Below are 27,930 nucleotides of genomic sequence, written 5' to 3'. Positions count from 1 at the left end.
GTAGCTGATCAATGATTCTCTCTCATCAATTAAAGCAAGAAACTGGGTGGTTTCTATCCCTCTCTCCCACTCCCTTAAATCAATAAAAACATATTTAAAAATCATATATTGCAGGGAAAAAATCATATATTGCCCTGGCTGGTGTGGCTCAGTGGTTGGAGCATCCACCTGGGCACCCAAGGGCTGTGGGTTTGATTTCCCGGTCAAAGGCTTGTACCTGGATTGCAGGTTCATTCCCAGGCCCTGGTCAGGGCATGTTTGGGAGTGGGCCAATGTGTCTCCCTCCCATCGATGTTTCTCTCTTTCTCTTCCCATCTCCCTTCCACTCTCTCTAAAAAAATCAATGGAAAAATATACTCAGGTAAGGATTAACCAAAAAAATCATGTATTAAAAAAATTAGCTTGGCGGGCATGGCTCAGGGGTTATCATGTTATGAACCAGGAGGTCGTGGTTCTATTTCCCGTCAGGGCACATGCCGCTTGGGTTGTGGGCTTGATCCCCAGTGTGGGGGGTGCAGGAGGCAGCCAATCAGTGATTCTCTCTCACTATTGATGTTTCTCTCTCTCTCCCTCTTCCTTCCTAAACTCAATAAAAAAATATTTTAAAAAAATTAAAGCAAGAAACTGGGTGGTGGTGGGGAATGGGTTCAGCATTAGCTGAACAAGATTAGCGAAGAGGACAAAACGGTCCTGGGCCATTACTTGTGAGAAACAATCTTTTTTTTAAAACAACTAGGGCAATCTTTTTTAATTTTTATTTTATTTATTTTTATAAATTATTTTTATTGATTTCAGAGAGGAAGGGAGAGGGAGAGATAGAAACATTAATGATGAAAGAGAATCATTGATTGGCTGCCTCCTGCACGCCCCCTACTGGGGATTGAGCCTGCAACCGGGCATGTGCCCTTGACCGGAATAGAACTTGGGACCCTTCAGTCCGCAGGCTGATGCTCTATCCACTGAGCCAAACCAGCCAGGGCAAGAGAAACAATTTTTTAAAAAATGTTCCAAAGGCCCCTTCTTGGCTCACAAACCCCCCTGAAAAACTGACAAGCGCAGTGGACCTTCCCCTCAGAAATACACGACTCGGCATAAAATTCCTGGGACTTCCTAAAACCTCTGAAACCCACCCATTATCTCCTGGTTGAGCAATCCAGAGGTAAAACAGAGGAAGTGAGACGTCAGGAGAGCAACCATCAATCACCTTTGGAGGGAGGGAGAGGAAGGGTCGGGGGTTGGGGGCAGCCCAGGCTGCTCCACTTCCTGTCCTGGTGCTGGTGATGCGAGGGTGTTCGGTTTGTGAAAAGTCAGGGAGCCATGTGCTTTGAGCATGACTTCGTCAGGTCTGATCAAGTAACTGAATCGACACCCCTCCCCTGGGAAGTGACCTTTAGGCCACTTCACAGCCGACATTCCATTTGCTAAGACCCTCCCAGAAAAAGCCCGCCGAGAGCCCTTTAAGACCTCGAGTCCTTGTCCCTGGGCGCTGGTGCCATGGGGGGCTCAGCTCATCTGGGTTTCCAGACGACCTAATACACTTGTAACTCCTCACCACTTTGGCCTTGTGCTTCCTCCTTCGGCGCCCTAACAGACGGGTGCACAACATGTATGTATGCTGCATCTCAAAAAATAAAACAGCAAATCATTTTAGAAAAAGGGTTTGGTAGGAGATGCTCCAAATTGTTGACCGGCAGGTGTTCACACTAAGTGGACCACGGCACCCTCCACTACGCCACACATTTCTGTATCGTTTGAATGTTGCCTTTTACAATTGCTATGAACTATTCTGTCACGAGGAAACGCAATCTGTAAGGATTTTGTCTGAGGTCTTCACTGTGCGTCTTTGTTAGAACGTTTTGCCACAGTGGCAATGTTTTCGACCTCTGGAGGCCAATATAATAGCCACCGGGCACAAGTTAATGATAACTAATTCATATTTAGCTGGAAACAGCCACATGTAGCTAGTGGCTACAGTATAGGACAGAGCATAAGGGAGTTTATTATAATAGTCTTGTCACTTTTCTGTAGCTTTGAACATTGTTCAAAATAAGTAAATTATAATTTTTTTAAAATTGATTTCAGAGAGGAAGGGAGAGGGAGAGAGATAGAAACATCAATGATGAGAGGGAATCATTGATTGGCTGCCTCCTGCATGCCCCCTACTGGGGTAGGGGCCCACAACCCAGGCATGTGCCCTTGACTGGAATTGAACCTGCGACTCTTCGGTCCGCACGCCGACGCTCTGTCCACTGAGCCAACCAGCTAGGGCTAAAAAGTATCTATTTTAAAACTTAAAGAGGCACACACCGAGACAACGATCAGACACAGATATTGGCATTATCATAAAGTAGCTTTATTAAATTTCTTTACCATCTAAAAAATGATTACAAAAAGAATACTTCATTTAAGCGTAATACTGTCTTTATGGACGTACCGTGGTTGGAAAGTTTAAGGTCATGAATACATGTGAGAAGAGAATGGGGACAAAGGCAGGACCCCCTGTAGCCTCCGTGCCAAGCCAACGGGCACCAGGGGAGAGGGGCACAGGGGCAAATACGGTGTCAGTGAGCTGCTTGTAGGAGCTTAAAATAAACGCACCGCTGGCTCCAGGCCAGGACACACAGGCACACGACGCGGCACCACTGCTCAGAGCTGCAGCCTTCCATCAAATGCCCTGGACATCGAGCAGCTTTGGTTTTTTCTCTCCAACTTACACACACACTCTCTCTCTCCCTCTCTCCCCCCGGGGTGCCTCCCTCCTTTGACCATGCAAGCAAGCTCTTTTGTCTTAGATACCAAATAAAAAAGATTTTGATCCCTTCAAAATCAAAGCAAGCCAGACTCCATCAAGCCAAGAAACCCACTTCTGTAGGAGAGAAGCCAGCGTTCCGCTTTACTGAATGGACACGTGGGCACTCAGGGCCCGCTCCATCCTCCGTGGCCTGGCTCCGACCCTGGCAGTGGGGCCGCCAACTGGCCGGAAGGCAGGACACCTATTAGCCCGGGGTCTCGCTCCCCGGCCGCGGAGGCACTTTCGGGGGCTCGGGCCTATCCCTTTTCTTTTTTTGGTTCACAGAAGGAAGGAAAAGGAAAGAAAACGCTGTTGAGATCCTGGGAACAAAACAGGCCATTAAGGAAACTGTGAGAGTCTGGCGAGCCCCACGTCCAGCAGGCTCTGCTCCAGGCAGCTCCGGAAAGCCTGAAGGTTAAAAAAAAACACACAAAAAAACCCCAGCTGGCCCTTGTTTGGTTTTCGGCAAGGCCCTGCCTCTTTAAGTTTGCGCTGGGAGCCCTCTGGGGGCAGCCAATTTTTAATTGTGCACACATGGGGTTCCTGGAGCCGGCCCCAGGCGCTGCCAACACACACATGGCCTGTTTTCTTTCCTTTGAAGAGAGAAATTCTGGAGCCTGAGGAGGATCTGGACGGCCCGTAACCTGGGTTCGAAGCCCAGGGACTCAGCAGCCACTCTGGGAACAGGATTCATTTCCTGTGTCTCCAGGTCTGAAGGATTTTCTAGGAAAATTAATATTTGCCGGGGCCTCCACGTGGGGAGGGGCCGGAGGGCGGGGTAATTTCTTGATATGAACTGCTCACACCTCTCGGCTGCTGTGTCCTGGGGCTCCCCTCGACCCGAACGGGGTCGACGCTGGCAGAAAGCAGAAGAAAGGGCTAAATTTCCTACTCCAGGTGGCAGGGACAGAATCCGTGACCAAAATTCCCCCAAGAAAGCTGTCTCAGGGAGAGTGGACAAAACACTATTACATACCAGACAATTAAATGTGGGGGGCCAGGGGGAGTTAAGCCACTCCAGACACCACCCGTGAGTAATAACACTCAAGATTAAAATGAAAATATGCATTTCCAGTGACTTTCAGATTTGGCAACAAGTGATATGATTCCCCCCTTCCCCGATGGTGATTCCAAAATACAATACATTTCCCTCTCGCCCGCCTCCATCCATCACTGCCAGCCGATTGTTCTGTGTTCTCCATAAACCCACGCCAGCATCAGCCACTGGCGCCAATTCCTACGAGAATGTAGCTTCGGTCTGCACTGTGGCTGCTTTGAACTGGGGAACGGGAAAAACCCAGTTAAGCTGGAGTCTTGTCGCTGCTGGGAAGCAGGAGAAACCCACTTGCCTTTGAGACTGAGGCCTTGGTGGGTACGATGGGGTTGGCCAGGGAGGAGACGGGACGAGGAACAAGGGAGGAGGGCCAGTTCGCTCTGGGGCTGACTGGCCTCAGCGGGAGGCGCCTCTGGTCCCCCCCATGGCTACTCTTCTGCAGAGGACGATGCAGGACTTTCGTCATCTGACATCGGGGCAAACTGAAACGAGAAGCACAATTCCTTGTTTGGCATCCTTGCCTCCGCGGCGCCGGCTCTGCTGGCTGGCCCAGCGGCTGCGGTGAGTGAACAAGAGGCTGGGATCCCTTGGCCTCGAGGCCATGTGACGGGGGAGATGCCTCCGAGAAGCAAATAAATAAACGCAGTGGAGGAGTCTCACCAGGGATGAGGGATGGAAGGGAATGACAGCAACAGCGGGTGGTCGGGGAGGGTCCGGCCAAGGGGGCAGAGAGGCATTGCAGGCAGAAGAGAGAGCCAGTGCCCAGGCCCTGAGGTGGAGCAGGGGTCAGGCTGGTGTGGCTGGAGCTCAGGGAGCGATGGGGAGGGGGAGGGGGAGGGGGAGGGGGAGGGGGAGGGGAGGGGTCGGGGTCGGGGTCGGTGGAGCTGATGGGCTTTGAGGATGACTTTGGCTTTTTCTTCAATGGAGGTGGGAGCCAGAGAGGGCTGTGAGTGCTGACTCAGGTGTCCGCACTGACCTCTGGCTGCTGTGGGGAGAGCAGAGTGAGGGGCAGTGAGGGTGGGGGAGGCAGAGGCTGTGGCAGTGGTCCAGGTGGACAGAGAGGATTGGGGTTCCTGCCTCAGAGTCCCTGGGGGCAGGAGCGCAGATCAGACAGGGAGCCATCTCCAGCCCATCGCCCCCATCTTCCAGTTGAGGAAACTGAGGTCCAAAGCGGATCCCCAGGTGATCCTGAGCATCACACTGAGGCCAGGTGGGTACCCTGAAGCCAGAAAAGCTCGAAGCCTCAGGAGAACCTGGGAGCCAGGCGGAGACGGACCGCACGTCTGCAACCTCCCTCTCGGACCTTTTGGGAATTGCCGTGGTTGACACCCACGATGCTACCCTTGAACCCGAACCAGGATACGCTTTGGGGCAGCTGGGGCCAGTGCAGGTGGGGGTGGGCGGGGGCAGTGAGGCTCCTGCCAAGGTCTAGAGTCAGAAGGACCCCGGGGCCTCTGCCCCTTCCTGGCTGTGAGACCTTGAACCAAGGATGTAACCATTCTAAGCCTCCACCTCCCCACCTGGAAAAACTGAGTAGAAAATAATAATAGTACTTTATGCAAACGAATCAGGTTACTGTGGAAGGTTCAAGCAATCACACCCAGTAGGCACTCGGTATACTGTCTCCTCCACCACACGGAGAATCGCTTTGAGGCTTACAGGGACCGCCCTGTCTCCCCCATCAGACTGGAAGGGCTGTCTCCTCCATCAGACTAGAGGGCTTTTTCCTCCACCGGCACCAGGACACAGCTGGTATCAGTATTATCCCCCTATTGTGCTTCTGGAAGAGTGTTTTGCTAGGGAAACTTTTTAAAAAAACACCTCAGGTTTCTGTGGTCCATAAGAGAAATGCTGGGTTAAACACAGTTAAATTGGGTTTCTTTACAGTGAGACTTCTCAAGGCCTCTGCACACGGACACGCTCACAGTGAAACCCAAAGCCCCACGGTGGCCCACGGGCTCTGCGTGATCTGTGGCATCACCTCCCTGCCCTCCTCTCTTCCCGCTGGGGCTCCCTGCCGCCCTCACACGCAGGAAAGCCCCAGCCTCAGGCCTTCGCACTGTCTGTTCCTTCTGCCTGGAGAGCCACACACTTGCTCCCTCACGTCCTCAGGTGCTGGCTCAAGCGTCAGTTTCATGAAGGTCTCTGGTAGCTCCTCCGTCACTCACTGTCCCTCACATACTGGTTCATATTTCTTCCCAGCACGTACCATCCCCTGGCTATGCTACACCAATTTGCTTTATTTTGTCTTTTATTAGAATGTCTGCTCTATGATGGGCAGAAACTTTTTTTCTGTTTTGTTCAGTGCTGGTTGCCAGGGCCTAGATGAGGGCCAGAGACAGTCAGGGCTCTGTAAATATTTCTCAAATGAGTGAATGGTGATTAAGAACATGCATTTGGCCTGGCCGGTGTGGCTCAGTGGTTGAGCATTGACCTGTGAATCAGAAGGTCAGTTTCATTCCCAGTCAGGGCACATGTCTGGGTAGGGGGGGTGCAGGGGGCAGCCGGTCAGTGATTCTCTCTCATCATTGATGTTTCTATCCTTCTCCCTTCCTCTCTGCAATCAATAAAAATATATTTTAAAATAATTTAAAGAGCGTTCAGATAGGTCTGGGTTCAAATACCGAGATGTCAACCATGACCATGCAGTCTCAGCTCTCGGTGACTCATGGCCTCATGGGGCACCATGAAGGTTCAACAAGCAGATGACTACTAAGTCCCTGGCTCAGGACCCATCCACCATCGGCTCTTCATAAACATCTGTCCCCTCCCAGGCCCCCGCCCTGCTCCCCTGCACCCTCCTCCCGCAACACCCTGCTCGGGCCGAGACTCACCGAGCACTTGATGTTCAGGCGGGAGTACAGCATGGACGCGATCTCACTCTGCCCTGCGTCCAGGGCCACCATCAAAGCCGTGCTGCCGTCCTGCAAAGCATGGCTGCTCTAAGGACGCCCGGCGCCCAGCTCCCGCCCGCCCCGAGGGGCACCCGAGTGCTGACTCACGCGGTCAGTGAGCGCGATGTCACAGCTGGGCACCGCCAGCAGCAGTCCCGTGATCTCCTTGTGGCCGTGCTCGCAGGCGCACATGAGGGCCGTGGAGCCGTCATCGTCCTGCACGTTGACGTCCGCCTCGCAGGCCAGCAGGGCTTTCACCACGTCCGCGCGCCCGTGGCTGACTGCCAGCATCAGGGCCGTCTGCCCTGCCTGCCCAGGACAAGCCACAGGCTCTGCACCACGCCCTCCGAGGCCGGCCCTGCTCCGGAGTGCCCCGCTGCCAACAGCGCCCCACTTGCTGGCCTCCTTCTGTAGCTCAAACAGTCCTCCCCTACGGGCCTGGGCATTGGCGGGTCCCTCCCCCTTCCTGTCTCACTCGCCCCTCAGGTCTCAGCTTAAATGTCTCCTCCTCAGGGAGATGCCACTCGTCTCCCACCCCCACGCCCACCTCAAGCAGGCGCCTAACTCACAGGTGTAAACAGGTAAAAACATATGACGCTAACATTTGTGCACTTTTCTGTATGTCAGTTGAGCCTTTATAGAAGTTAAATCAGTGTTCACCAGCAGGTGAGCAACAAACAAACTGTGGTAAACCCATGCTACAGAACCTTATTCAGCCTTAAAAAGGAACAAAGCACCACAGCCTGCGCCTTGCACCGGGGACGGACCTTGGAAACATGTTCAGTGAATTAGCCGGACACTAAAGGGCACACGCTACATGACTCCGTTTGTATGAAATACCCATACAGGCAAACCCAGAGGCAGAAAGCAGACTGGGGAGGGAGAAGGGGGAGTGACTGCTAACGGGTGCAGGGTTTCCTTTAGGGGTGATGGGGATGTTCGGGAAGTAGAAATAGTGATGGTTACACAACACTGTAAATATACTAAATGCCATTGAACTGTGCACTTTAAAAGGGGAATGTGTGCATTTCGCCTCAATTAAAAAAAGTAAACCAGCCCTGGCTGGTTCGGCTCAGTGCATAGAGCGCTGACCTGCGGACTGAAGGGTCCCGGGTTCGATTCCGGTTAAGGGCACATGGCCAGGTTGCGGGCTTGATCCCCAGTAGGGGGTGTGCAGGAGGCAGCCGATCAATGCTTCTCTCTCTCATCATTGATGTTTCTCTCTCTTCCCCTCCCCCTTCCTCTCTGAAATCAATAAAAAAGAGCAAGAGGTCTGCTCTTGCATGCACATCGCAGCGCCCTGCTCCTTCCCTTCAGGGCGTCTGTGCTGTTCAGTCCCCTCCCCTGGCTGTCCCTCCATGTCCTGGCTGCCCTGCTCCTCTGCCTGGACCCTGTCCACACCCCTGTGGCTTTCATAGTCTCCCGGCTTCTGCTCCCCAACATGCAGCTGAAGGGAGATTTCAAATCAGAAAGTGGGCCGCACCCTGCCCTGACGGAACGCCTCTAGTGGCGCTCTGCAGCCCGAGTCCAAATCCCCTCCAAGCCTCCGTGCTGCCTGATGCGAGTGGCTCCTGCCCCCACTGGCCTGTGAGCTCCAGGAGTGCGGGGCCCGTGCCTGCTGGCCCACCCTCTGAGCCTCCGGCTTCCACCTGCTGCCCAACGCACTACCCAGCAGCAGGCGGGACGGTGTCAGGCTGGGGACCCCCATGTCCTCGCCCGTCCCTACCCACTTCCACCAGAAGGTCCTGCACCTGCCGGGGAAGGGCACAAGAATGGGGCTCTGGAGCTAGACCCCCTTGTTCAAAGCCCCCTCCTCTAGTTTGACCTTGAGAAAATGACTCTGCTTCTCTGAGCCTCAGTTTCCTTGTCTGTGGAGCAGGGACTCTCCCTGGGCATGAACCGAGGTCACGTTTGGGCTTGGCGCACAGCCAGGACTTGGTAACCAGGAAGGGCTGCCCAGGTCCACAGTGCCCCGGGCCTACCTGGCTGGTGGGAAGGGCTGCCCAGCTCTGCAGTGCCCTGGGCCTACCTGGCTGGCGGGAAGGGCTGCCCAGGTCCGCAGTGCCCCGGGCCTACCTGGCTGGCGGGAAGGGCTGCCCAGCTCTGCAGTGCCCTGGGCCTACCTGGCTGGCGGGAAGGGCTGCCCAGGTCCGCAGTGCCCCGGGCCTACCTGGCTGGCGGGAAGGGCTGCCCAGCTCTGCAGTGCCCGGGCCTACCTGGCTGGCTTTGGCGTTGACGTCTCCGAGCCGGAAGAGCTGCAGGAGCGTCTCGATGTCATCCTGGGTCTTGAGGGCGGCCAGGGCGGTGAGCATGATGGGGCTGTAGCCAGCCCGGTTCTGCTTGTCCACCTGGCAGACCCCTGGGGGAGGGGGCAGGAGGACAGGAGCCCTAAGACCCACTGACGCCCGCCGGCCTCCCTCAAGGCCAGGGGAGGGGCCCTGAGGCCCAGGCCAGTCTCTGCTATCAGACTGGAGCCTTGTTTTGCTCGACCATGAGCTCTGGGCATGGCCTCCTCCATCCGTCTCGGTGTGGCCGGATTCCTCCCTTTTCTCAGACTGAGAACCCATTCTGCCCAGGGTGTCCGTCTCCATCCCCACACCCTGCGGAGTGGCTCCTCTAAATGCAGCCACGCCCTTTATGATTGAAGCCATCACACCCCTCCATCAGCCTGGGCCCCCCGACATTGGCACCACATTTAGGGCTGAGAGTACTGGTCTGAACATCAGTCTCCTTCAGACTGGCCTTTGCCTCCTCCATCAGATTGGAGCCTTCATCAGACTAGGAGTCCGTGTCTTCCCCGGCGGACTAGGGCAAGGAAACCCTTTCCTGCTGAACTGGGAACCACATCTTCTCTCCAAGCCCCAGACTCAAAGCCATGTCCGCCCCTCAGACTAGGGTTCCAGAGGTGTGACCTCCATTACACAGGGGTCCGTGTGGATGGGGGAGGTCATGTGTTTTCCCGAAGACCATGGCTGCCCTTTCCAGAACACTGAGGCGACAGGCGGGCCTGCATCTCCCCGCCAGAGTGGGAGGGCAGTGTCTCCCCCACTAGACTAGGGGGGCCATGTCTCCCCAACCAGACCACCAAACCGGGGTGACAGCTGGCCAGGCTTACCGCTGTCCAGCAGCTGCCGCACAACCGGGAAGTTGGCGTGGGACACGGAGTAGTGCAGCGCGGTGTTGCCGTTGCTGTCGGCAATGTTGACCACATAGTCCAGCAGCCGCGAGGACATGGCCCGGAACGTGACCAGGTGGCGCCGCACGAGCTCCGGGTGGGCGTCACTGCGGCAGGCCAGGCGCAGCCACTCCTGCAGCACCGTGGTGTAGGCCACTTTCTGCAGCCGGAGAGGAGAGGGGATGAGGGCGGGCGGCAGCCCACCTTCCCCAGGGCTAAGCCCCGAGGCGAGTGTGGATGTCCCTGTCCTGAACCAGAGCCTTGAAAGGGGAGCATGGGCACCCCACCCAGAGGAGCCCCTGGAGGAGTGTTGTCTCCCCTCCTGGACAAGGACCCTAGAGGGAAGTGGAGACACTGCAATCCCAGGTCTGGCCCCAGGAAGTTGTGAATATCTCCATCGGGGTATCAAGGCACGTGCGTGCGGAACTAGTGGAGGGAGCTATGCCAGCCCCTCCCCTCAAGCTCCCGAAGGCCCAGGAACCAAGGCCGGCTTTGCCAGCTGCGATCATCCTGGGGCCCCTCCCCACAGCCCTGGCCCCTCTCTAAGGCCCATGACTCAAGCACACTCCCCCTGAGGCTGGCACAAGGAGGCCCTCTCAGTCCCAGACCGCGTACCAGCTCCCGCTCAGAGAGGGCGTTAGGGTTGTCCAGGTACTTTTCCAGGGCCAGGCAGGCTGAGATGAGGTCGGGGCTTAGCTCCATCCTGAGAGGGAGAGGGGGAGGGAGAGGGGGAGAGAGAGGGGGAAAGAGAAGGGGAGAGAGAGGAGGTTTAGCCCAGCCCCTGGGTTTCCCTCACTTTCCACGTCCGGCTGGGGCGCTCAGACAGAGCCCCAATGCTCTCCACCACGGCACTCACCACTCTTGCCAGGGCTCACCTGACTGGTAGACCCTCAGACGCCCCCTTCACCAGGAACAAGTTTTTATATGATACCCCACAGGGCATACATGGAGCACACACAAACTCCAGGAGAAAGTGGACACACAGGCTAGTTTTCTCCAAATAGTCAGTGGCAGATGGAAAATCTTTTCCTAATGTCAGATTTTTCATCAAGGAATAAAACAAGATAAACAGGATGGACAAGTGGGGCAAAATGTCCCAAAAAGGTGGGTAGCTTAAGGACTTTACCTGCCCCCTAAATTCTAACCCAACAGCCAAACTGCCCCATCAGGCCCTTCCTCAAAGCCTCCAGATCTTCAAGACGCCCAGAGGGAGAAAAGGGCTTCTCTGCTCGTTTAGACTAGGGTGTGCATGACTGATGGGATATTCACTCAAAGGGCTTGGATGGTGGAATTGGAGGTCACCCCACACACAACCCAGGCCCTGCCTCCCACCCAGAAAACTGACCGGATCTCCTCTACATTTGATCCTGAGGCCCCCTCAGCTGTGGGCACTCGCTGAGACTCCCGAGTTGGTTGGCACTCCTCCTGGTTGATCTTGGCCACGGCTGTCCCTGTGGGCCTGAGCGGGGGAGCCTCAGCCACACGCGGCACCCTCGCCTCAGGCTCCGGGGTCTCGTTCTCTGTGCTCTCATTGTCTGAGAAGTTCTCTGCTGTGCTGGAGTCCTCAGATGAGGACTCACACCTGGGGAAGAGGGGTGGGCGGGGAGGGAGAGATGCTGCAGATGGGACAGGGAGTGGGGGGGGGGCGGGTTGGGGCTCTGATTACTGGACCTCGGTTCCCCCATCTGTTAAACGAGGATGATGTCAGTATGGACCTAACAGGTCTGCAGGAATGTGGCTCACAGCACTTGGCACACAGTGAACCTCAACAGACACTAGTTGTGACTGGGATCGCGCTGGGGGGGCCAGGGAGGGGGGGGCAGGGAGGGACACGTCTTCCCCTTCTACCCTTCGGAACCTCTCACACACTTTGCTCCTGGTTCAGACCCTTGCTCTACCTCGGATGGGTCCCTCGTGGTTCTTGCTTCCTCTGGACAAAGTCTAAGTTCCTGGTATCTGAGGTTTCAAACTGTCCCTGACCATCGCTCTGATGCCTCCCATCTCTCATGTCGCTCTGCTTCCTCTCACCTCTGGGCCTGGACCCAGGCTGTGCCCTCCACCAGGAGAGCCCTCTCACCCCTCTCTTCGCTCTGCCAGCTCCTGCTGCGCCGCAGCACATGCGCCCACCCTTCAGGGATGTTCCTGGGGCAGCGTGCCTCCCAAGATCCCACGCTGCCTGAGTGTTCCCCGCATTCCTGCTTCGTCCAGGCAGGGAGCTTAATCTGGCACCTTTCGCGGTCCGGTGGCTGCGGCACGGGCTCTGGAGCCAGACACCGAGGCGGGCTCCTAGTCGCCACGTGAGCTCCAGCCAGGCACTCGCCTCACTGCGCCTGTTTCCTCACCTGTCTACTGTGCTTTAGTTAAATGAGTGAATCAAAGTGAGGGGCTTAGGCCAGGTACTTGGACATTCTTGGAACAAACAGGGGTGCGGAAGCTGGGGAGCGGGCGGGGGCTTCTCTCACCCGCCATTGACCCCCACAAACTGGAGGCTCCTCTGGTGGGTCGCGGGGTCTGCAGGCTCCTCTTTCCGCTTCATGATGGACCGTGTGCCCGCCTGGGGCCCACCTGGGGGGAGGGCTGGTGTCACAAGGGTCTCCCACAGCCAGGCCCCATGCCCAGGCCTCCGGCGTCCTGTCCGTCTGGGCGGCCACCCGCACTTGCCTGCACCTCCGGCCTCCTCTGATTCACATGGGGCTGCTGGCCTGGGGGGCTCCCTGGTGCTGGTGTTGCACGTGGGCACCCGGCCCGTGTTCTTGGGCTGTGCCAAGGAGGCCGCGGCGGATCCTGGGGGCGACGAGGATGGCCCTGCAGAAGCCTGAGGAAGGCCTGGAGGGGCAGGAAAGAGGCACTCGCTGTGGGAGACAGCAAAGCACTAACAGCAGTAACACTGCCCCCCCCGCCCCCCCTCCCCCCCGGCAGGGGCTCTGAGGACTGACTCTTGCATCAACCCCTCCCAGCCCGCAGAAGGTGGATTATTGCAGGTGAGCAAACTGAGGCCCCAGAGGGCTGCTCAGTGATGGGGCAGAAGAATCCAATTCCAGCCCTGATTGGCTGCCTGCCCCACACTGGCAGGGACGGGAAGATCCTGTGACCACAAGGTGCTGCCTCATGACCCCTCTCCAATCTCCAACGACATATGAAGTGTTCTCTGGAAACGAGATCTGATCACAGCGGAGTGTGGTGGTCACTGCAGGGAATCAAGTCTTTGCAGGAGCAAGTATGTGACCTCGGGCAATCACGTAACCTCTATTGCCTCGGAGAATGGCATTCCTCCTTCCTGGCAGCTGATGTGGACTGAAGACAGTAAGGTGAGATGAAGAGCCTAAACCAGCCGTGGGCAAACTACAGCCCGTTTGAAATGAATAAAACTAAAAAAAAAAAAAAAGACCGTACCCTTTTATGTAATGATGTTTACTTTGAATTTATATTAGTTCACACAAACACTCCATCCATGCTTTTGTTCCGGCCCTCCGGTCCAGTTTAAGAACCCATTGTGGCCCTCGAGTCAAAAAGTTTGCCCACCCCTGGCCTAAACAATGTCTGCACTTGGGAGGGCTCAAGAAGCATCTGTTAACTCAAGAGAATCATAAGCTATATTTTGATAAAACTTCATATTATGATTTTTAAAGTCTGTCCTTTCTTTTAAAAAAGATTTTTTGAATTATTTTTATGGATTTTTCCTTTTTTTAGAGAGAGAGGAAGAGAGAGGGAGAGAATCATGGATGCAAGAGAGAACATGGACCAGCTGCCTAAGGCATGCCCCCGACTGGGCATCAAGCCTGCAACCTGGGCATGTGCCGTGACTAGGAATTGAACCTGCAACCTTTCCGTACACAACCAACTGAGCCACACCAGCCAGGACTTTGATTTCTTTTTTTTTAATCCTCACCCGAAGATATTTTTCCATTGATATTTTTAGAGAGAGTGGAAGAGAGAGGGAAAGATAAAGAGAAATATCGATGTGAGAGAAACATCAATTGGTTGCCTCCTGCACGAGCACCAACCAGGGCCCGGGATGGGAAGGAGCCTGCAATCAAGGTACATACCCTTGATCGGAATCGAACCCAGGACCCTTCTGTCCACTGGTGGACGCTCTATCCACTGAGCCAAACCAGTTAGGGCTTTTTCTTTCTTTCTTTCTTTTTTTTTTTAATAACAAAAGTAGGATTGTGCTATAAATGGCATTTGTATGCAGCTTCCTTTTTGCTTTCTTTACTGAATTTTAAGCAGGCGTTACTTTAATAAAAAGAAAAAAGAAACAATTGAACTATTGGAAAATGACAATTAAAACCCCACCCAGGCAGAGTTTGAGTTTGGGAAGATAAAAACATTTTGGAGGTGGGTGGTGGTGATGGTCGTACACCACTGAACTGGACACTTTAAAATTATTAAAATGGAAAATTTCATGTTATACGCATTTTATCACAATTGTTCAGAAAACCCACCTCGTTCGGCCTAAGGACAAAGCTGACTTTGTGGGCATCAGGCCCGGAGGGTGCCCACTGTCCACCTGGAACGGAACGGACAGGAAGCGCCAGCCCCAGAGCACAGCTTGGAACGAGGAACAGAGGTTCAGTCACCACTGTGCTGTGTGTCCAAGTCTTGGAAAGGTTCACCCCCCTCAGGCCACGTGTGGCTTCCATGTCACCACTTCCTCAGGACGTCCCCTTCCTGCCACTGGCTCCACAGACCAATTCATTTTAATTCTCTTTAAAAAATATATTTGTATTGATTTCAGAAAAGGAAGGAGAGGGAGCGAGAGATAGAAACGTCAATGATGAGAATCACTGATCAGCTGCCTCCTGCACACCCCTCAACTGGGGATCGAGCCCGCAACCCGGGCATGTGCCCTGACCGGGAATGGAACTGCGACCTCCTAGCTCACAGGTCATAGCTCAACCGCTGAGCCAAGCCGGCTGGGCATTTTAATTCTCTTTAACAGTTAAAACTGTTTTGACATACACAGTGACTACTTCCTCAAGTCCTTGGGCAACATTCAACTTGAGTTGAGAACAGGGAGTAAATACTTGGGACAAGAACATAGAAAAGATGAGACACTTGGCCATGAGCACGCAGACAGCGCTGCAGCCCAGGGCGTGGCTTGGGCCAGGCCAGTTCCGGAGCTGGTTTTTATGAGAATCTTATTTTTTTCAAAATTGATTTTAGAAAGAGAAAGGAAAAGAGAGGGAGAAGGGGAGAGAGAGAGAAACAGTGATTTGTCGCTCCACTCCTTTATGCATTTCTTGGTTGATATTTGTATGTACCCTGATCGGAGATCGAACCTGCAACCTTGGTGTATTGGGATAACATTCTAGCCAACGAGCTACTTGGCCAGGGCTCCTGATTTTTTTTTAAACCCTGTCAATACATTCACATAAAAAAAAAAACATTATGTGGCCACGTGAAATGTGTCAGGAGGCAGATGGCCAGCTTGCAATCTCCGTGTGTGCCCCAAACTCACACCCTTATTTAAACACCTGGGAGGGTCAAAAAGTCAGGTAAAGCAATATGCTGCTGCGTGAAATAAGCCAGGGACAGGAGGATAAACACTGTGAATCTACTTACAGGAGGTCCCTAGAGGAGTCAAATTCATAGACAAGAAGTAAGTGGTGGGTGCCAAGGGCTGGTGGACGGGAGGTTAGTGTTGAATGGAGACTGAGTTCCAGTTGGGGAAGATGGAAAAATTCTAGGGATGGTTGGTGGAGATGGCTGCATAAAAAATATGACTGCCGCCCTGGCCGGTGTGGCTCAGTGGGTGGAGCATCGCCAGGTGCACCAAGAGGTCTCCGCTTCTCTTCCTGGTTAGGGCACATGCCAGCGCTGTGGGCTCCTTCCCCAGTGGGGGGGTATGCAGAGGCAGCCAATCAATATTTCTCTCTCTCTTTCCCTCTCCATTCCTCTCTCTCTGGAATCAATAAAAACATTTTTTTTTAAATGTGACTGCTGAATACCGTAGTATGTGGACACTTAAAAATGATTGCCATGGTAAACTTTGTTATATATATTTCACCACAATTTTTCAAAAAATGAAAAAAAAAAAAATGGAGTAGCACCATGGCCCATTTTGCCACAGGGAAAAGCAGGCCCTGCTTCCAAAAGCTTGGGTGGCTCCTTTCGTGGGAGGAGGTCAAGGTCAGATACTGCAATGCTAAAATAACAACAATAAAAATGGTATTTATTGCTGTTATTTCACTGGGGGGTGGGGCAAACTGATACCAAAATTTATATGGAAAAACTAAAGTCCATGACCAGCTAAGATACTTTTACAAAAATGGGCAGAGACGAAGAACCCAGCCTAGGAGAGAGTAAAACATATGCCAAAGCCAGAACAGTCCAAACAGTGGGGTTTTGTTACGTGAAGAGATGGGCCAAGGGAACAGGAGAGAGAGAGCCCAGCACAGCCCCCTCTTGGGGAGCTGGGGTCAGACAGGGGGGTTTCCACAAACCAGTGGTGGAGGGGGGGCTCTGTGGAGTGGTGCTGGGGAAGCAGCTTGCTCTGGCCAGGAAAAAGTCCGGCTGGAACCCACCTCAGATCTGACACAGAGAGTAAACTCTGAAGGAAGGAATAATATGAAGGTCCAATTACAAAGCCACAGGAAGAAAATGTAGAATATTGGGGGTCTCAGGAAGGGAAAAGATTCCTTTAAAAATTCCTCAGTGTCTAACCACTATGTGGTACACCTGAAACCAATATATTGAATGACAACTGTAATTGAAAAAATAAAAAACCTCAACCAATAAAAGTTCAAATACAAAAAAAAAAATTCCTTGCATGGCTCGCTTGGCTCAGTGATTAAAGCATTGGCTCTTGGACTGAAGGGTTGTTGGTTCGATTCCTGTCAAGGGCACGTACTTTGGTTGCAGGCTCAGTCCCAGTTGGGCACCTGGGGGAGGCAACCAATTGATGTGTCTCTCGCACATTGATATTTCTCTCTCTCTCCCACACCCTTCCACTCTCTCTCTCTTAAAAAAAAATTCTTCAAAGCACAAACTATATATGAAAATACAAGGTGATCTCATTTATATGTGGGAGCTAAAAAAAACTGAACTCATAGATAAAGAGCAGGTTAGTAGTTGCCAGGGGTGGGGGTGGGGAATGGGTGAAAGGGGTCAAAAGGTACAAACTTCCAGTTATAAGATAAATAAATCTCGGGATGGAATGTAGAGCATGGTGACTGTAGCTCATGCTACTGTATTGTATATTTGAAAGCTGCTGTGAGTAGATCTTAAACATTCTCATCACAAGAAAAAAACCTAATTCTCTAAGGTGACAGATGTTAACAAAATCTACTGTGGTAATCATTTCGTAATATATGCCTACATCAAATCATTCATGTACACCTAACACAAATACAATGTTACAGGTCAAATACATCAATAATAATAATGGAAAAAATTTAAAGACGATGGGTTTAACTATATCTGACATAAAGATTTCTATTTGATAAAAAAACAAACAAACAAACAACCTCCAAAAGACTCATAGTGAGTTGAGAGAAGAATACAGACAGGGAGAAGATACTCGCAATGCCAAAAATGGGCAAGTGATCACCTTCCAGAACAAGTCAACAAGCTTTTTCTGTAAAGGGACAGACAGCAAACACTGGAGCTACGTGGGCCATGGTCTCAGTCGAAAATGGTGCAAATTTTGTAAATGAATGGGCGTGGCTATGTTTTTATAATTTTGAATTTTATATAATTTTGCTCATGTCACAAAATGTTACGCTTCTTTTCATATTGTTCAACCATTTAAAAACATAAAAAGCATTCTTAGCTTGTGAGCCATAGAACAACAGCCCTAGCCAGTGTTCTCAGTGGTTAGAGCGTTGGCCCATGCATCAAAGGGTCATGGGTTCGATTCCCAGTCAAGGGCACGTATCTGGGTTGCAGGTTTGATCCCCAGCCCCGGTCGGGATGCATTTGAGAAATCTCACATAGATTTCTCTTTCTCTTTCTCTCTCTCTCTCCCTCCCTCCCTTCCACTTTCTCTGAAAATCAATGGAAAAAATATCTTGGATGAGAATTAACAAAAAAATAAAAATAATAAAAATAAAAAACAGGCAGCGGGCTGGATTTGGTTCACCAACCCCTATCGGGGGATGTGCCAGAAATTTCTCAAAACTATCCAAAGAAAAATGGACAAAAGCTACAAACAAGTGGTCCAAGGAGGAATCTTATTAAACATACTCGCCCACCGCATGCGCCTCGCCTTGCTCGCAGCCCCACCCACCCGTGCGCACCTCACTGGGCTCCCCTTGCCGCACCCACCCGCGGGACCAAGACCCGCCGCACGGCAGGACCGAGACCTGCTGCGCCCCAGGACCCAGACCCGCCACGCCCCGCGACCGAGACCCCGAGACCTGCCGCACCGTGAGACCCATCAATGCACCTCCTGGTGACCGGTCGTTTGGTCGTCAGGCGGTAAGGCCACGGCTTTTTAAAATATGGATATGGTGATGCCCAACCTCATCAGAAGTCAAAGAAATGCAAATTAGAACAAGGAGATACCACTTTGCACCAGCACCTGATGGACAAAACATTAGAAAGACATACAAGACTCAAGCATGGCTGCTGGGAGTGTGACCAGGGACAGCTTTTCCAGGGGGGGCCAGGCAGGACTTCTGACACTGGGCACCTCCTGTGGCCAGTGACCCTCCTGAAGGGACAGGTGAAGAGGGTCCCAGCACTGTTCATGGCAGCAGGAGCTGGAAGTAACCCAGGTGCCTACCAAGGGGAGATTGGATAAGAAAAATGTAGCACATACTAGGGCATTAAAAGTGACAAACTGGATTTATATCAGTATGGAGAGTTCAAAAACAGTGTGTACAGAAGAAAAATTAAGAAAAGAATGAGATTTTTTTCCCTCTAAAGCACAATACCATTTTAGGAAATTAACACACACAGGGCATATTTTTCAAGGACACTCACATATCTAAATAACTCTGGAAGGTGGATTGCCAGGAATGATATTAAGTGGGGTGAGGGGTGAGAATTGACAGAGGGTGTGTGTGAATGGCATAGGGCAGAGATTGGCTGACTCTAGCTCGAGGGCAGTTTTTACATTTTTAAATGGTTGGAAAAACAATTAAAAGAAGGATTCCATTTGGGAACACATGGAAATTATATGAAACTGACATTTCAGTGTTGGCACACAAGTTTTCTTGGTACACAGCCATGCTCGCTTATTAATACTTATATTGTTTACGTCTGCTTTCATGCTACAAAGGCAAAATTGACGCAACAAATTAATAAACATATATACAGTAAAAATATACATTTTTTCCCAGCCCAAGTGGCTCAGTTGGTTGAGCTTCATCCTAAGCACTGAGGGGTTGCTGGTTCAATTCCCAGTCAGGGCACATATCTGGGTTGTGGGTTTGATACCCGGTTGGGGCACATATGGAAGGCAACTAATCAATGTTCTCTCCCTTCTCTTTTCTCTTTCTCTCTCTCTCTCTCTTTCTCTCTCTCTCTCTCTCTCCCTTCCTCGGGTGAGGATTAAAAGAAATAATAATAAAATTTAAAAATATACACTTTTGCCCTGGCTGGGCAGTTCAGTTGGTTAGAGTGTTGTTCTGATATGCCAAGATTGCAGGTTCGATCCCCCATCAGGGCACATACAAGAATCAACCAATGAATGCATATATAAGTGGAACAAGAAATCAATGTTCTCCCTCCCTCTCAAATCAATAAAAATAAAGAATGTCCGAAATTGTAGAGAATTTAAAAATATATATACAATATATACATTTTTTTGTATATAATATACCTTAATAAAGCTGGGTGGGGGGGGAGAACAGAGTAGAATGGAGTTATTGCAACATAGATCATATGGCCCACAAAGCTGAAAATGTTTACTGACTCTCCTCATCGAGGCTGGAAAAGAAGGTGAAAAAAGAGTCAAGTAAAATAGCAGTGTGGTTACCATGGGCAGAGGAAATTTCATTAACTCAGGTTTGGGCCCCTTAAGTCCAAAAGAAATTGTTAAAAACGTAAATTACTCGCCAACCCAGTGCTGGAAAGGAGTGAGCCCAAGAGTGCGTAAAGCAATTTGGTAACAGACAACAAGGTCCTCAAAATGCCCTTTTAGAAACCTGCCCTGAAAAAACAGACCAGAGGATATGAAAGGCTCCTGAGGAAGGACGTTGGCGCGGTAGCCTTGAGAATAAAGAATGATGTGGCTGCTCACAACCAAAAAGGCGCCTCCCACAAATTCTTTTTTTTTTAAATTTTTTAAAAAAATATATTTTATTGATTTTTTACAGAGAGGAAGGGAGAGGGATAGAGAGTTAGAAACATTGGTGAGAGAGAAACATCAATCAGCTGCCTCCAGCACACCCCCTACTGGGGATGTGCCCGCAACCAAGGTACATGCCCTCGACCGGAATCGAACCTGGGACCCTTCAGTCCGCAGGCCGATGCTCTATCCATTGAGCCAAACCGGTTAGGGCCACAAATTCTTAATAACATCAGAAATGTCCCTGGTTTATCGTTCTACCAGAGAGATTATAAATCCTGGCTTCAAGGACTGTGGGCAAATTCGCTAACCTGCCTGTGCCTCAGTTTCCTCGTCTATAACATGGGGGTTAGAAACACCCCACCTTATATAGGTGCTGGGGATTTGAATGAATTAAAATATGAAAAGGGAGTCAAATAATGCCTTGGTCTATAGTACGGGCTGCCTAAATGCTTTTAAAAGTAAAATGAAGAGAAACAACAAATTCCAAGCTCCATGTTCCAGACTTGAAAAATACATATTATTTTCTGTGTTAAAAAATTCAGAAGGCGCCCTAGCCAGTCTGGCTCAGTGGGAAGAGCATTGGCCTGCAGACTGAAGGGTCCCAGGTTTGATTCTGGTCAAGGGCACATGCCTAGGTTCCTGTTTTGGTCCCCACTGTGGGGCTTGCAGGAGGCAGCCAATCAATGAGTCTCTCTCATCATTGATGTTTCTATCTCTCTTCCTTTCTGAAATCAATAAAAAAATATATTTAAAAAATTCAGAAGGAAAGAAGCAGAAGTGTCGACAGCAGCTGCGTTTGGGCGGTGGTAGGTTTATGGGAGTTTTATTTTGTGTTCTAGATTTTTCTGTACTTCCCAAAGTTCCCACAAAGAATATGAATTACTCTCATAGAAATATGTCTCAAACAAGAGCAGAGAAAATTTCAAAGTCTTGGAGAGACCCGAGATATGCATGTGTCTGGCTGCCCCCTCTTCCACTGATCTCTGTGGTGCCTTTCCCAGATCGGGGGACAGGACTTTGGGGTTCTCCAGGCTTTTCCAGCCCAAGGGGAAGACTGCCCTTCAATTGCAGTGAGCAAATTCTACTGGGTGCAGAGGTTGGGCTCCTTCTTGCCTCTTCCTCCAGGGAGCCCTCCCTGACCTACGCATCTAGCTGACCTACCTAAGCGACTACATAGTCCAAATACTTGTCAAGTCCTCCTAGTATTATATCTCATTTTATTTCCTATGTTGGTCCTCCCCAGTCTACAAACCCAGGAGGACCTACCCCTGATGCTCAGGCTATCCTGTACCCCGCTTCTCTAGCCTCAGCCTATTCTAGTTTGTCTAATACCTTGGATGCACCTATACCCCTCCTCACCTCAGGGCCTTTCCCCCTGCTGAGCCCCCTCCCAGAACACTCTTCTTCCCACTTCTTTGCCATCTGACTGCTTCTTTCCTTTCACATCTTGGTTCAGAGCCAACACCTAACCCTTGAGCACCCGTTATGTGTCTGGTGCCACACTGAACACGTAACATGAATTGATGCATTTAAGCCTCATACTGATGTGGTGACATCGGGCTGTCAAGACCCCCAATTTGCAAATGAGACACAGAGAAGTTAAATAAATTGCTCAAGGGCGCAGAGCTAGGGAGCAGGGAAGCCCGGGCCACCACCCCATCAAACACGTATCTGCCTCAAACACGGATTCTCTGAAATAATTCTTCACTTATTTACTGCGGCCTCCTATTTGTTTATCGCAGGGGCTTTTGTCTATCTTGTGCACCGCTGTGTCCCCAGGGCCTAGAAAAGTTTGGTACATAACAGGCACTCCATAAATACTTGCTGAATGAGCAGACAGTGAAATGAATTAGCACATTGGGCCTGGCTGCAGCAAGAGGGAGTTAGGTGCGACACAAGGAAGAACTGCTGGGGGAGGACATCACTGTCTGTGTGTCCCGACGGCAGGAGGTCCCATGACTGCCCTGGGAGGCATGTCTGGAATGGAGGTTGCCTCTCAGAGGTCCTGAGGTTGGGCCAGGCGGAGCCCCTGGCTAGAGGCCAGAGTCGCAGGGCTGGGTGTTTGGAATAGATACAGAACAGAGGGGTGGTGCCTGGAGCTGGCCAGAAACAACATGGAAAAGCAAGAAAACACAGCTGTGTCCCCACCCTCCAGCTGTGCCCTCAGGTCCCACCACGAGGCTCTTGGCACCTTAGATATGAGGTTGGCATGAGAACCTGGGTCTCCCCTCTGAGCCCTGCTGCAGGTTCAGGCTAACTTCGGTTTAGGTCCTGGGTCGGCCACTTCCTGGCTGTGTGACACGGGGCAAGTGCAGCTTCCCCCCAAGCCCCCGTTTCCCCAACTATAAATAGAGTTGACCTGAAAATCATCAGCAGACACAGAAACAAGCACTGATGGAGTACTTACTGTGCGCGCTAATTCACAAGCATCCCACGGGGGGGGGGGGGGGGGGGGAACCGTTATTACGCCGCTTCACAGACAGGGAAGCCGAGGCCCAGAGAGAAGCTGCGCACTCAGAGACACAGCAAGCGGACTTGCAACCCAGGCTGCCTGGCCGCACCGCCCTGCCTTCAGCCCCTCTATGGATGAAACACTTAGCACAGCACCCAGCTCCAGGCTGGTGTCTGATAAAGAGCAGCTGCTGCCATTATTATGAATCATCCTGGCAGCTTCTCCCGGGGGCCTCAGGGCAGCAGTGGTAGGCAGCTGCCATTCTGCACAACCCACATCCCCTTTCTTGGCATGAAGACTCAGCACTTCCTTCAGGGAGCGCCCCTCAGGACTTGGCCACAGCAGGACCTGGGTGGGGCTCCTCTACCCCAAAGGGCTAGGCAGAGAGGGTCAGCGATGAGCTCAGTGTTGGGCATGTGACCCGAGCCAGCAATGAGTGCCACCGCTGGGGTTTTTATTGGCAACGTTTGGACCGAGGGGCTCCCTTTCCACTGAGCGGCAAGCACAGAGGCGCAGAGCGGCGGGGTCACCTTTGCTGGCCTAAGAGAGAAGCCTCAAGGGTGCACAGAGGAAGGGAAAGAAAGAAAGATTCAAGAGCACCAGGATCCAGCCATGCCTGAAGCTGTCACTAAGTTACATTCCCTTGTCATGGCTTGAACTGGTCTGAGATTGCTTCCTGCCACCGACTGAATAAATGGAGCAAACCAAGTCTTGGGGAGCCCCTCTGACAAGTACGTTCTGTCTTCTGCACACGTCCAGTGTACGACACACGAGGACATACAGTTGACAGACACGCAGTTGTTCAGCATGATCCCTACACACTGAGTCGGTGGCATGATCTTGTCCCCTTTTTGCAGAGAGAGAAACAGAGGCTCCGAGATGGGGATGGCCTGCATGGTGGAAGGCCGGGGCCGGGGCCGGACCCTACTGTTCAGATGAAGCACGAGGGGCCCTCCACTGCCCTCCCTGCCCAGCGTGGCTCACCTGCGGCCCCGTTGCAGCTTTGCTCTGTGATGCTGATCTTCTTCACCAAGTGGACGTTGCCAGTGGAGGCAGCGGGCGAGGAGAACACTGCCTCCACCACTTCATGGCTTCGGAACACGGGGTGGTTCTCGGTTCCTCCAGATGCCACCAGGGCCCGCAGCCCTGCCCCATAGGGCTCCAGGCTCTGGGCCCGCTGTGCAGGGGCCCCAGCGGCCGTGCTGGCGGCCACCTCCACCTCCCGAGGTCCCTCTACCACGCGGATGGTGTCCACGCGAACTGGGCCGTCTGGCGGAGGCCAGGCCTGGGGCTGGGGCTCGGGCTGGGGGCCAGCCTGTCGGGCCTGAGCTGCCTGCAGCTCCTGGAGCGCTTTCTTGAGCTGGGTCTCCAGCACCGCGACCTTGGCGGCCAGGGCCACCTCCCCATCGGGCACGCCCAAGTCCCGCTCCCGGACCCAGGTGCCCACGCTCCGGGTCTCCAGCGGTGCCGGGTCCTCGGGAGCCTCGGGGAGATCAAGGCAGAGCTCGCTGCGGCCCCGGACCCCCGAAGGGTGGCCCAGGAATTTCTGGCTCTTGAGCTGCACCGTGAGCTGCCGCTTCTCTTCCTGCAGCACGGACAGCTTCACCTGCAGCACGGGGATCAGCTTCACCTGCTCCTCCAGCTGCCGCAGCTTCCGCAGGGCACCCGCCATCTGCTCCCGAACGTGGGCCAGGTGCCCGGCGCTGGGTGGCACTGGCGTGGACATGCCGGAGCCCCGTGGTGTCGGGGGCGGCAGCCCCACACCCACCAGTGAGCTGGTGGAGCTGGCCGCACTGGGGGTCAGGGAGCCCAGGCCGGTGGGCGCGGCGGCCTGGTCCTCGAGGCGGCGCCGGGCGTCCAGCAGGGTGCGCTCCACCCGGGGGTTGAAGCCGCCGCGGGCCTCCAGGGCGCCGTACTGCGGGTAGAAGCCGCGGCCGCAATAGGAGTAGGCGGAGTGGCGGCTGTCGGCGCTGGCGTTGGAGCACAGCGACTCGGTGGAGGTCCACCAGGAGCCCGGGCCGCGGGGCAGCGAGCCGAGGCGGGGCCGGCGCTGCACGGCCACGCGCCGCAGTGTGTGGCCCTTCTCGATGTCGTCCACGTACTTGAGGAAATCCAGGTCCAGGCGGTAGCCATAGGGCGTCTCCACGGAGTAGGGAGGGTCGGTCTCCTTGGCGGGGAAGGCGGGCGGGGAGGCTGGGCCGGGGGTCCCTAGGGCGGGAGAAACGCTAAGCCCGGTGGGCACTGCCGTCCTCTGCGGGGAAGACTGAGCCCCGCCCCCCCCCCCCCCCCCAGTCAAGATTCATTTGCCCAGGGGATGGGAGCCCACTGGCCCTCAGGGGATCAACTGGGTCTCCAGTCTCGGCCCCGCCCCCTCCCCCCAGGGCAGGGCCCTGTCTCCCTCTCTGACCCTCCAGGACAGTCAGGTTGTCTACATTCAGGCCCTCAGGGCAGCGCTGTGTTCCGCCACCTCCTACCCCAGGTAGGGCCTTATCTCTCTCCCTACCCCCAGGCCCCTCTCCCCTCCCTCAGGCCTCCAGGTCTGGCCCAGGCCCTCCCATCCAACCCCTGGGCAGGGCCCCTTCCTCTGCAGAAGTCTGACCTGGAAAGGGGGCTGGCACGTGCAGGACTTGGGCCATCCTCCCCTCCGTAGATGTTCCTCACGCGTCACTGGGAGGCCTCGAGTCAAACTGCCTGCAGCACCGGCTGAGGCTCACCTGGGGAGAGGGGCCATGGCCACGGGAGTCAGGAAGGGTCTGCAGGGGAAGGGGAGGGGGTGTGGCCACCACCCAGTTCCCAAGTAAGGACCCTCGTATAGGTGTACACCCAGCCAAGCTGTGGAAAGGGGTGGGGTGACGGCCCTGGGGCCTAGAACAAAGAAACCAAACCTCCCAGCCTGCCTGCACATCTGTCCAGCCTCTGGACAGCCTCCAGCTGTTCCCAAAGCCCCGCCTCCACAAGGCCCCCAGGCTGGGGGCCCCAAGACCTACAGGCCCACCCTTCCTGCACCCTGTCCCTCAGCCCAGGCCAGGAGCTGGTATGGGGTCAGATGGGGGCTGGGGTGCTCATAGGGGGACAGCTATCCTGCCAGAATCTGAGGAGACAGAAACAAAAAAGAGAGCTACAGCTCAGGGTAGGGGACCCCAAAATAGAGCTGGGTCAGGGAAGTTGGGGGAGAGGGGGTAGGGAAAATTGTGGGGAGGCAGTGAGGAGCAAAGCCTTTCCCCTTTATGGAAACAATTTTCTCTAAAAATAAACAGTTTCGCTGCTGGGCTACACGAGAACTTCCTGCCCACCCCCAGGACATGTCCGGCTGGGGAGAGGGTGCCCAGCAGCCGGGGCGGTGGCCCGGGAAGTCATGGGGGTCTGAGGAGGAAGTAAGAGGGGGCGCCTGGAGGCTGCAAAGGGGAGGGACAATCCGGGCCTCTCACTCACTCACTCACTCACCCCCCCAGTCCTGGAGTCCAGCCAGGGTCCTTCTGTCCCAAACACTCCGACTGAGCTCAGCCAGTGCTTCCTGCGGTCTGTCCTCCAGCCACCCTCCTGCAGGGGCCCTGGCCCACCCACCACCAAGGAGGACCCTTCCCAGCCCGCGGGTGCCAGAGCAGGGGGTACCTGGGAGGACGGGCCAGGTGGGACACCGGTTGGGCATGAAGGCGGGGCTGGGGCTCCAGGGGCTGCCGAGCTGGTCCTTGTCTCACACGCCGGTGTCTCTCGGTTAGCCTCTTGCTTTATCTCTCTCCACGTCTCTGTCTCTCTGTCTCTGTACGTCTTTCTCCCCGCCTCTTCACGTCTCTATCCTCACTTCTCTGTCTTGCAACGCCTGGAACATGTAGTCACCAAATGTAGATTTGGTTTCCCGCCTGCCTGGAGGCTCACCCCCTATACGACAGGATTACAAGTGATTTCTGGGGACCCGAGAGCCTGGAGGCGGGCGCAGGGTTGGAATAGCCTGTGGGGGCGCCTGGAGGTGGACAGGGCCGGGGTGAGTAAGGGTAAGAACACTGATCTGCGTATCAGACAACCCCACCAGGCGGGGAATGTGGAGGCACAGAAATGTGTAGTGACTTGCCCAGGGTCACGGGAGGGGGAAATGGCTGGTCCTGGATTTGAACCTAAGCCCGGCAGATTCCCCACTGCAGGCCGAGCCGCCTCACCCCCACTCCACATCCCCCCGACCCATTCCCAGACAGAGACTGGGGTCTGGGGGCCTCTCACCCCGGCCGTCCTCAGGGACAAAGCAGGTTAGAAGCGGGATGTCTGCGGCTGGGCCCCGCTCCCTCTCTGGAGCCCCCGGGGCACAGGGAGGGGACACAGATAGAGGCCGAAAGGAAGACCGGACACTCACAGAGGAGACAAGGTGGGCGAGGAAGGGGCACAGGGTCCGGCGGGCCCGAATGTCCAACCGGGTCTCCCTTAAAGCCCCCCTCGCTGACCGGCCTGGATTTCTCTGGGGTCTTCCCGCCCCTCTCCGCGCCCCAAAGATGGGGGTGAGGAGGACCCCACCCGCGCAGGGAGGGGCGGGGCCTGCGGGGTCCCCGGCTAATGGCAAACAGCTGCCGCTCCCCACGCCGGCCCAACCGCCAGGACAAGGCCCAGCCCAGCCGGACGCCCGGTCGCCTTCCCCGCGCCGGGGCCTGGCTCCGGGCGGCCGCCGCGGGCGAAGGGAGACAGAGCGGGGCGGGGGTGGGGGTGGAGGGGACGGAGGTGGGGAGAGGGAGGCAGTGATGGGGCGGAGGGGTAGGGTGAGAGGTACAGATGGAAGAGGACGGGGTGGGGGAGAGAAGCAGGGACGGGGGTCAGAGCCGGGAACCGGGCGGAGACGCTCAACAGTCCGCAAAGTTTGGGCTGAGATGGTGGAGTTAGAGCCGCGGCTGGTCCAGACCCGCGAGGTCACGCCCCGCAGTTGGCGGTGGTGAAGGACCACGCTCGAACCCCGAACCAGACTCGAACCCCGATCCGACCCCCGGTCCTACTCGCCTCCCGCGCTCCGGCCGCCGCCGTCCCCCGCGTCCCGCTGCCCGTGCGTCCTCCGCGCGCCGCCGCCCGGCCTCCGGGCCTCGGCTTGGCCCCGCCCCTCCAGTGCCCCGCCCCCCGGTCCAGGCCCCGCCCCCTCCACTGCCCCGCCCCCGGCCGCCCGTGGGCCGGGCGGCGGTGGGGCGATGGGGCCGGAGGACGCGAGCTCACCTGGACGGCAGGTGTGTGCGCGCGCATGGGGGTGCCAGTCCTCGTCCCCGCGCCTCTCCTCCCCGCGTCCCGGGCCCCGCCGCTGTCCCGCCCCGCCGGCTGCAGCTGGGCGGCCCGGGAGGCGGGAGGGGGCGGGACTG

General features: G+C 54.4%; 1 protein-coding gene across 4 annotated transcripts; it reads right to left on the bottom strand.

Moving 5' to 3' along the window:
* Positions 1-2,331: 2,331 nt before the first annotated feature.
* KANK2 (KN motif and ankyrin repeat domains 2) lies at positions 2,332-27,930 on the bottom strand. Of its 4 annotated transcripts, XM_059696781.1 has the most exons (14): positions 27,791-27,927; positions 26,219-26,426; positions 25,206-25,320; positions 23,591-24,814; positions 12,576-12,740; positions 12,377-12,479; positions 11,399-11,496; positions 11,260-11,365; positions 10,530-10,617; positions 9,855-10,074; positions 8,956-9,098; positions 6,848-7,048; positions 6,680-6,769; positions 2,332-4,327 (listed from the first exon to the last, which is right to left on the bottom strand). In XM_059696781.1, the coding sequence occupies exons 3-14, from the start codon at positions 25,240-25,242 to the stop codon at positions 4,274-4,276; spliced, it is 2,529 nt and encodes an 842-aa protein (XP_059552764.1). In that variant the 5' UTR covers positions 25,243-25,320; positions 26,219-26,426; positions 27,791-27,927; the 3' UTR covers positions 2,332-4,273. The 4 variants fall into 4 exon arrangements, with proteins under 4 accessions (XP_059552764.1, XP_059552761.1, XP_059552762.1 ...); XM_059696778.1 differs by having other exon boundaries at positions 11,260-11,496; positions 27,791-27,925; XM_059696779.1 differs by lacking the exon at positions 27,791-27,927 and adding an exon at positions 26,952-27,143 and having other exon boundaries at positions 11,260-11,496.

The sequence above is a fragment of the Myotis daubentonii genome, chromosome 5, assembly GCF_963259705.1.
Source record: "Myotis daubentonii chromosome 5, mMyoDau2.1, whole genome shotgun sequence".
NCBI lineage: Eukaryota > Metazoa > Chordata > Mammalia > Chiroptera > Vespertilionidae > Myotis > Myotis daubentonii.
The sequence above is the reverse complement of the archived record's forward strand: the minus strand, read 5'-3'. Positions and strand labels throughout refer to the sequence as shown.